The following is a 9,806-nucleotide window of genomic DNA, read 5'->3' as shown; positions in this document are numbered from 1 at the left end:
AGTCGATGCTTGGACAGGAACAATGTAATATCGTCTATCACCACTAGGGGGCAGCCCCCGCTGTGAGACGGCTTTAGGGTGCTGCGTCTCCTGCTTCCTGTTACTCGGCAGAAGCAGAGAGCTAAGGCAACACAACTATAGTCTCTGTCTCCTTTCTTTATTTTATTTACAGTTGCATGTCCAGTCACCGATCCTCCCCCACAAAATAAATATAAACTGTTAGTGGTGATCGTACCGGCCCGATACCTGCAACACCAAGAACAGGACTAATTGGAGCAGCATGTGTGTTCACTCAGTTCTGTGTGTGACTAGGGTTAGGGTGTCATCAGTGGAGAAGAAGGAATTTTTGAATCTGACAGAGTGCTGTTATTTATGCCAGTGAGTACAGGAAGAAATACGATGAAAATTACTTGTTTGTGCATGGAGCTAGTAGATTTGCCAACATTCAGGCTGCTGATATGTTGAGGAACTTCATATCTACTCATTGGAGTTCTCAGAAGCCTTCCACATTCCTAATGGGAATCCCCCATTTGACTCAACTTTCTTTTTTTTTTTTTTGACTGGGAAGTCAGAAGTTACACTCATCTTCTCATCCCATCATTCTCTGTCAGAATGATCATTTCTGACGTACCAAGCCAACACATGACTGACACTTCTGTTGTAGCAAATGAAAAAAAATGTTTTTAAATATGATTGAGAAATGATACTCAGTCTTTAATATTGGTCATTTAATGCAAAACGAACCTCCAAGCTCTGTTGTTGCATTATTAAAGAAGTTTGAGTTTTACTTTGTGAAAATTAATTCGAAATTAAAGACAACTTCCCCTTTAAGAGACACCCCTCCGCTTCAGTGTTGCGCATGCGTGTTGTCATTGTCAGTCACGTGATCAAACATTTCCGCACTCTTCTGCTGCTGCACTCCGGTGAGTTTGTTTTGAGTTTTTGTCTGATCCCGATTTCTCTCTATTTCACTTCAGCGAGGCGTCAGTCTGACGAGGTTAAAGGGCTGAACATCTTGCCAGTGTAAATATTCGGACTTTAAATGTTCTAACTGCGGCTGCAGGATGGAAATCGTTCCATTTAGCAGCACATCTGGATAAAGTTTTCTGTGATATTAGTTTGTGAATTTTACTAACATGTATCGTACACCTCTTAACGCTGGTTTCACGGCTTAAAACAAGCTCTTTCACGGTGGATGAACACATGGGTGGCTTCATCGTACTGCTCCTGTGCTCACCTCGCAGCCTCCATTGAAATGTCAGCAGCAGGCAAATAATTCATTCTTCCAATGAAAGGAAAAGTATTTATCCCATCTTAAACAACACGGTATTTTTTCTTATTTATTAATAATATTGTATGTCTTATTGCACTCTGAAATGAAAGCTTAGAATAAAGAAAAAGTCGTTCAATCATTTTATAAACCTCGAAGCATCCATTGGTCATCTGTGACAGATATAACTGCTGAACAAACTCGTGGAAATCAGTTGTTGCAGAAGTTCCCATAAACGTGTGACACTTGTAGATGGCTTTATTTTCACTCTTCTGTCAGTTTCATCCCAAACCAGCTGGATGGGCTTTAAGTCTGGAGACTAATTTGGCCACTCCATGTTTTTAAACTTACCATCTTGTTCTTTTTCCTAAAGTTCTGCCACAGCTTAGAATTATATTTTGGGTTTCAATTTAGCTGTAGAAGCAGCCCCAGACTCACTGTGTGGATGTCAGAGGACATTGCATGCTGTGGTAACTGTTCGGTTCAGGGTAGTCTGACACCCTGGATCCAGAAAGGCAGGCCCAGACATCACACATCCTCCTCCATGTTGATCTACTCTGTGCACTGCCAGTGTTCCAACACTTCCTTCATACATATGCCTTTTTTTTTAATCATCTCAAGCTATAAATTGGGTTCGAATTGCAATAACTGGAAAAAAATGATCTAAAACTTGTGACCTGTAGTATTTGTAAACAAACAGTAATAAATTGGTGCAAAATATCATTACTTAACACTACATCTAGGTATACAATTTTTAACACACTGACATTAAAGTAACAGTTCTCTAACTATCAAAGCTGCATTTCCAACAACAATCAGCTGAGAGATTCATAAGTTTTTTTTTCTCCGTAACATAATAGAGTTGTGTGGTTTCATGAAGGCTGTTTGCGCAGTAACTGCTGCAGCTGTGACTTTATTTTCCTCTGACCAGTTTTTTTTTAAATTGAATTAAGACATCAGGAGATTGGTTATCAATTAAGTCATTGTATGAATCCTTTGTGAAAATATCACTACTTGTCTGTTTATTACCGACATAATATCTTTAAATAAACAATTAGTTTTTATTGCTAATAATTTCAGGTAGTTAGATATTGTTTTATTACTTTTCATTTGAAACTAATATTAAAATCAATTTTTGTCTTTTAATCTAGCTTGAGACTTTGCTCCTTTTTTTATTTTTTACCATTTTATTGTTTTCATTTCTTTTCAGTTGTTATTTACGCTTTATGTTTTAGATTTGTAGCCTTATTTTTGTACAGCACTTTGTATCAGCTGTGGTTGTTTTTAAAGTGCTGTATAAATAAAGTTGAGTTAAATTTTGTTTTAAATGGATGGTTCTGCTCTTAGAATAGATTTGTATTTATTTTGTACCTGTTAATATAGAGTATTTGTCATCTTGGTTACATGAAGGTTCAAAGCTGCATTTCCTGTAATTCAGATCCCTGCAGCCTCTTTTTAGGACCAATCAGTGTTTAACCTTTAGAGAAATAATCTGTTTCCGTATTGATTCAGCATTTTATGAAGCATGTAGCAGACTTTTATGTGAGAGGAATAAAATATCCATCCCTCTTCCATGTTTATCCAACAGTGTTACACGAGGCTGAGGCCGATCCTCGTTGACTGTGGGGAACACTTTGATCAGGTCACCAATCCGTCACATACACACACATTCAAACACACTGGTAATTTTGAGACACTAAATAACCTCAAAGACATGTTCGAGGAATGTGGGAGGAACCTGGAATACCTTGTGATAATAATCACAGTGAGAATATTGAAACTACATAAAGAAATGCCTCAAACTAGAGTCAGTCTTGGAATTTACGCAGTGAGACCACAGTACCCTGCAACACAGTGTGAAATCACCATTTGCTCTGGAAAGCACTTTTGCAAAATTGGCCAGTATGTGTCCTAATTAAGGATCCATTATTTGTTCAGAACAATCGGTAGATCACGCACATCACCCTAATGTCCGGACACCTCCTCTTCAGAACTGTCATCGTTTTTGTCCGTGGCCATGTTGAGTCTCTGCAGACAGGCGGGGCTTGTGTCCAGGGAGGGGCGGGGCCATGACTGCTGCGCTTCAGAGTGAGATAAGCAAGACATAGGAAAATGTAGTCACTCTAAGTAATAGCATTTTTACGCAAAAAGCTCTATCAATATGTGCGATTTTGTATTTTTCCAGATAAAATTTGAGAAAAAAGTTGATATATCATAAATTTTGATACATTGCCCACCTCTAGCTTTCTGGTTACCACTTAATTTTTAATCCCTCGTGTCAGTTGAAAAAAGGAATTATTGGCTTGTTTGTTGTTCTGAGTTCATGCGAAAAGCCTCTGAACCACTTACAGCAGCAGCACAGCTTATCAAAGTGATTTATTACAAATAACTGATGGATTTGCTCTCATTAGCCTTATACCACCTATTGCCATTCATCACCGCGTCACAGCAGACTAATCAAGAATTACCTTCTCCTGCCGAGTGTTGTGATCTAAATCACGAGCGCACAAGCACAGGTTTAGCTCAGTTAATTTGATTCTGACTGTAAATTTGTTCAGTGTCATTAATCAGAAATCGCTCAGTAATTACATGGATTCTTAAAAAAACGTTGTAGCTCACCATAAAGGTGTTTTTGTTTGTTTAACATCACAGATGGAGCTGAACATGAGTCGTGTGAAATATTATAAGCAACAGAAATATAAAATCCACAGCAAGTGGTTGAGAATAATCCAGGGAAACAACCCAACATTTATTTATTAGAAGGGAAATTTCCCTGAAAATGACAGCAGAAGCTTTAGTGATGGCAGTTGTAGACACGTTGTAGTTGCACAGTTGTAGTTGTGTTCAAATTCAGCAGTGGCTTGTTAAAAGCAATGCATTTTTTTCAATATTTTTCAAAATCCTATATTAGCAGACAACTTGATTTTGTTTAGTGTTAAGCAGGGTTTTCACAACAGCACAAACTTTACGATAATTTCATGTCCTTGTCATTATGTCTGTTGCATTTCTTTCTTTAATTGCCCCATCAGAGTAATTTGAAGTGACTGAAGTCGTTTTGTATAAACTTGATGATCACTCATCTGTATGAAGCCAGCTGGCTGGAACTAACCGACGTGACGGCATTACTGCGGGTTGAACTGGAGCCGTTTTTATTGATACTGGCTTGTGTCATCTTGACAGTCGTCACCATTTTGTCCCATACACATTTTAGTTAATTGCGTTTCTTAATTCACCTTCTTTATTTCTTCGTCCGCCTTTATTAACTGTGGTTAAAATGCAAACAGGAGTGTAAGTTTTCCGGTGATGAGTGTGGATAGATTGTAGAGATTTTTTGGGAGGCGGTGTGCTGTGGCTGCAGTGCTGCTCGCTGAGGCTCGACCCCGTTGAGGTGATCAGCAGTATTTACAGTCTGTCCTGCAGCCTGAGAACACCACGCAGTGAGTCGACACTTCAACACCGCTCATGCATAAGGATTGAAATAAAGGGTTGCAGAGTTGAACCTTGGTGTAAATCACTGTGAAATGACTTTCCTGTTGACCCCCCCCCCCCCAGAGATTAGATTTGTCTGTTGCTCTGTAAGTCCAAAACGCAGAGAACAGATTACATCTATACAGTACATGATACATGATTGCTCTTTGAGTAGTCTTTTTCATCCGTCTCTTCCTGCCTGCAGGTGTGGAGGATGAGCTCGGGCCATGGGACGAGGAGGAAAGTCGGCAAGCACCTCAACAGCATGGTGGCGCCCGACCCCGAAGCCCTGGCTGAGATTCAGGGTCTCTTTGGTAAAGTTAGGGCTTATGTGAAGCCGCCCCCCGGGGAGTGGGCCGTCCCCGACCCCAACGTCTCTCTGAGGTACCCGGCGGAGGAACACCAGCAGCTGCAGACGCTGAAAGCCTCTCTGAACGCCGTGAAGAACCAGCTCAGTGACAAGAACGTCCAGGTCTGGCACCAGCACACAAACTCCACGAACCGGGCCGGGAAGGTGATCGGCGCCGTGCGGTCCGCCGCCAACGCCGAGATCTGCACTCAGGCCTGGTGCAAGTTCTACGAGATCCTGGGAAGCTTCAGCCTGCTTCCGGAGGACGCGCTTCGGGACGGAGAGCTGAACACGGTCCACCTGTGTGAGGCGCCGGGCGCCTTCATCACCGCTCTGAACCACTACATGAAAACCAGCGAGGCCACGCGTTACTGCGACTGGGTCTGGGCCGCCAACACGCTCAACCCCTACCACGAGGCCAACGGCGGAGGCACGACCATCGCCGACGACCGGCTGATCGCCAACACGCTGCCCTGGTGGTTCTTCGGTTCCGACAACACGGGGAACATCATGATCCAGAAGCACCTGCTGGACCTGCAGGCGTTCGTGTCCAACATGCGGAGAGTGGACCTGGTGACGGCCGACGGCAGCTTCGACTGCCAGGAGAACCCGGACGAGCAGGAGGCGCTGGTGGCGTCGCTGCATTACTGCGAAGCCACGGCCGCCCTGCTGCTCCTCAGCCCCGGCGGCTCCTTCGTGCTGAAGATGTTCACGCTGTACGAGCACTCCTCCGTCTGCCTGCTCTACCTGCTCAACTGCTGCTTCCGCTCCGTCGCCGTCTTCAAGCCCGCCACCAGCAAAGCGGGAAACTCCGAGGTTTACGTCGTGTGTCTGGACTACGACGGCAAGGAAGCTGTGAGGCCTCTGCTCTCGAAACTCATCCGGAACTACGGACCGAGCATGGCCGACCGAGAGGCTCTCTTCCGGAGTTCTGCCATCCCGGAGTCGTTTCTGACGCAGCACAGAGAGGTGTGCACGTACTTCCACTCACTGCAGGTGGAGACGATCACAGAGAACCTCAGACTCTTTGAGGGGATGACTGTGGAGCTGAGGCAGCGACTGGACTACATCAGGGACTGCGTGGCTCACGAATACCTGCAGCGGTTCCAGGTAAGATGTTTTAGAGCATGAAAACTAAAGATCCCCCCAAAAAATGGGTGATGCACAGCGAGAAATATTTATTTTTAATATTCTTTTGCAAAACCTTATGATCTTGTGATGTTTTTTGTGACTGAGAACGTTTTTTCTAGTCTGATGCGTCTGTGCAACAACATACAGTCATATTCATATAAATTGAAAACTGTGAAAATTTGTAGTTTTGTTGAACTTTTAGTGATAACTTCCAGGATTAGGTTTACATTCAGGATATAACATGAATACTTTTAGTAAAAACGGAATCAATTAGATACTTTTAAATAGGCTCTTTGATGAGGTAGATATTTTGAGGGTGCTGGTTTCAAATCCTTTGTTAACTGAAGCCTTGATGAAGCGTGCGTTGGCGCCTGACCCGGTGTTTCTGCGTGCAGGTGAGCTTTCTCCCGCGGAGCCGGTGGATCTCCCGGAACACGGTGAGCCCCGCCTGCTGCAGCGTGTCGGCAGGTCGACCTCTGGGACAGAAAAAGCAAACAGGCTCCTTCAACGAGCGCAGGGAGTTGCAGACCCTGAGCTGGAGGGAGCGCGTTCAGAAGAGTTGCCATGCCGCCTGGATCCAGAGCCACGCCTCGGAGGACCGCGGGCCCAGCTGTGTGCTGGAAGGACCCCTGTCCGTCTGCCATGCGGATTCATGGTATGTTGTTGTCGGCGCCGCGCTGCCCGCGGTCAGAAACTCTCCGTTCTGCGAAGGGGGATTACTGAACCACCTGAACGAAGCCCCGGCTGAGTCGGCTGAGGACTGGAGCCGAGTCGCGCCCTGCGGCTCCTGCCGCGTGGCCTCTCCGGCCTCCATCCTGTCCGAAGTCGCAGCTCTGTCAAACAAGAGTCCCGTCAAAGAAAACACAAAGAAACAGTGTCTGGTGTTTGGCAGCAGCTCAGATTGGGGTGTCTGTGGGAGCCAAATTGGGGATTTAGAGTTAACATTCTCTGCAGAGCCTTCAGTCCCTCAGAGACGCTGCGTCTCGCTGCACGACGGGGACCCGCTGTACCAGCAGCAGCTCCTGAGCCGCCTCGCCTCTGCCCTGCGGACGTTGCGCCCCGGGGACGCCCTGCTGCTCCCCCTGCTCTCCGCCCTCACCCGCGTGGCGGCGGCCGCCGTGCTCTGCCTGCACGCCTGCTTCGGCTCAGTGTCGTTCAGGTGCCCGCCCCCCTCCGGCGCGGTCGGCGCGGTGCTCGTGTGCGTCGGCTTCCGGCCCGACGCCGCTCCCCGGGTGCTCCCGATCCTCACTGAGGTCCAGAACCGCATGAGCGAGATGTCAGGAGAAGAGGACTCCGCCGACAGGCAGGTGCTGCAGTTCGTTCCCATGGAGGAGCTGCTCACCGGCGGACTGACCGAGTTTCTGTGGACCATGAACTCTGAAATCATCCGGCAGAAGCTGCATCTGCTCATGCAGTCATAGATAGGTTCTCAAGCCATCTCGCCGTGTTGCTGTCTGTTCCTCCCTGGTTGAAGCAGCAGCAGCAGCACGAGGCTGCAGCAGTCAGGCAGGTTGAGCATCCTGTTACACTGTCCGCCTGTCCGTTGAGGTATAAAGGCTTTTATTTCACCCGTCAGGCTTGGTTTGACCAGGAAAGGCCACCGGTATAGAATCTGTGCCAAACGTGAATCACATGATCTGCTGTGACGTTCGCAGTCTCTTGATTTGCCAAAACCTGATGCCTTCATTACCCACTCAGCTCACATCATGATATTTTTAATTTTCAGTCTTCTGTTTGACCCCATGCTGCTGTCATATTGTGGCTTCATCAGTCATTTTAGAAGCACTGGAAATAGCAGAGTTAAAATGTTCTGTTTTAATATGTGTTTTTTTCCCTACAATTTTAATAACAGAACCCAAAAAGGAACAAATGTGTTACTGGACTAAATGCAGTCATAAATATCGCCTTTGAGCTCCTAATCTTACAACCAGAACATGAGAAGCAGCCTCAAGTTGTCATGTCAATATTTTTTTTAAAGTTTTGTTATCATTTCTTATGTCCCTGTTTTACTGTGATGTGAAAGTTCATTTCAGTTTGGATTTGATGAATGAAACATCAGTTTGAAACAAGATGGAAACAAGTGCCATCATTTATAAATTTATGCTGATGACATTTTTATTTTGGAAAAGTAATCGTGCTGCAGCGGTTGTGTTTTTGGTATGAGTTAGCGTTGTTGAAGAAGTAGAAGTGAGATTTGTCCCGAGCAATACATTTCAAAGTTTAATAGTTTAAAACCAAACATTTGCTCCAAAACTGAAATGACAGTGATCCAGTGGAATCATTCATAAATACTGATCATTTATGGCACATTTGTGGCTCATGGTGTTGAGTTAAGTCGCTTCACCGGGCAGATCTCCACTGATTTAAGGCGAGGTACTGCTTTAAATTACTCGAAGTTCGTGATTCAGCAGAATTTACCTGTGAGTAAATCCACTCAGGATATTTTGGAGCTGAGAAACAGAAGTCCAAACCTCCCGTCAGTCACTGACGTTTATCTTCGCATCGCAGAACCCTCAGAGTTCAGCCTCTGCAGTTCGTCATCTGCCACAGTGACTTTTTGTTTCTTTAGTCTTGAATCAAGCATTCGGCAAAGAAAACTTTATCATATCCTTTCGTTTGGAAAGAGAAAATCTTCCTCCTCATACGATTGTTAAGACACTGACTTTTTTTTTTAAGGTTTTTGGTGTTTGAGTTGTTTGAAACATCAGTCTGGGCTGATTACATTTCACTTCATCTGATGCTTTTATTTGACCATTCTCTGTGGCAGTGTCTGTAATTTAACTGAGAAATTTATTTTTCGTACAAAAATAATAAAAATTGTGTTCTGGCAACGTGGAGTCCAGGATTTTTCTTTTAAGCTGTTGTGAGTTTTGCCTCTGATGATGTGATAATGAGGATATCTGCATATTGGCTGGAGCTCCTGGAGCTCCCTGGTGTCTTTTCAGTCTTTGATTGTGGTTATATATATATATTCTCTTTAAATCGCATAGAGAAGTTGAAACGGTCTTCTCTTACATAAATGTATTGTGCTGCGGTTAACCCTTTACAGGACAGATATTGTGCCTGCTTTAGGCTAGAGAATGAAAAATTCACCCCTCTTGGAAGGGTAACGATGACTTTTTTTTTCTTTTTTAAACAGTTTGGAGACTTTAGAGTAGCTATTTACTTTATTAATCAATAATAAAACCAATTTGAAGCATAAATATGACTGAAATCACACTTTTCACACATTTCAGAGCTCATCACTTAAAAATATAATTGCATATGTCAGTTTTTGCAGGATTTCTTTACAAAACAATTACATGTTAGGGCTTACTTGCCATATACATTATTTTTAAAATGCATTACAACGTATGTGATCAAACATTTTGTTATGTTGAGCATTTTTCCACATTTTAAAGCAAGTATGTGTCACTTAAAGCAGAAAGACAAACACGTCTGTGTTATTATGGGGAATGAAAAGCAAAACTGTGGAAGCTGTCAGAATTTTTCATACCTAGTGACAAGCCACATCTGTCTTCACGTACAGCTCAACTATTTAATCAAGTTCGCAATGATCGTTACTTAATTGGTTGTCAATCCCCTAGA

General features: G+C 44.1%; 1 protein-coding gene across 2 annotated transcripts; it reads left to right on the top strand.

Moving 5' to 3' along the window:
• Positions 1-889: 889 nt before the first annotated feature.
• cmtr2 (cap methyltransferase 2) lies at positions 890-9,049 on the top strand. 2 transcript variants are annotated; one of them, XM_030098954.1, is made up of 3 exons: positions 890-923; positions 4,944-6,197; positions 6,614-9,049. In XM_030098954.1, the coding sequence occupies exons 2-3, from the start codon at positions 4,953-4,955 to the stop codon at positions 7,637-7,639; spliced, it is 2,271 nt and encodes a 756-aa protein (XP_029954814.1). In that variant the 5' UTR covers positions 890-923; positions 4,944-4,952; the 3' UTR covers positions 7,640-9,049. The 2 variants fall into 2 exon arrangements, with proteins under 2 accessions (XP_029954814.1, XP_029954822.1); XM_030098962.1 differs by lacking the exon at positions 890-923 and adding an exon at positions 2,870-2,912.
• Positions 9,050-9,806: the final 757 nt, after the last annotated feature.

This window comes from Salarias fasciatus, chromosome 1, assembly GCF_902148845.1.
Source record: "Salarias fasciatus chromosome 1, fSalaFa1.1, whole genome shotgun sequence".
NCBI classification, from domain to species: Eukaryota; Metazoa; Chordata; class Actinopteri; order Blenniiformes; family Blenniidae; genus Salarias; species Salarias fasciatus.
Note: the sequence above shows the minus strand (reverse complement) of the source record. Positions and strands in the feature narration are given on the sequence as shown.

Excerpts from the sequence above, each read along its gene's own strand:
- cmtr2 (XM_030098954.1), top strand. The coding sequence starts at position 4,953 with ATGAGCTCGGGCCATGGGACGAGGAGGAAAGTCGGCAAGCACCTCAAC. Across the intron at positions 6,198-6,613 it reads AATACCTGCAGCGGTTCCAG|GTGAGCTTTCTCCCGCGGAG; the intron begins GTAAGATGTTTT and ends TTCTGCGTGCAG.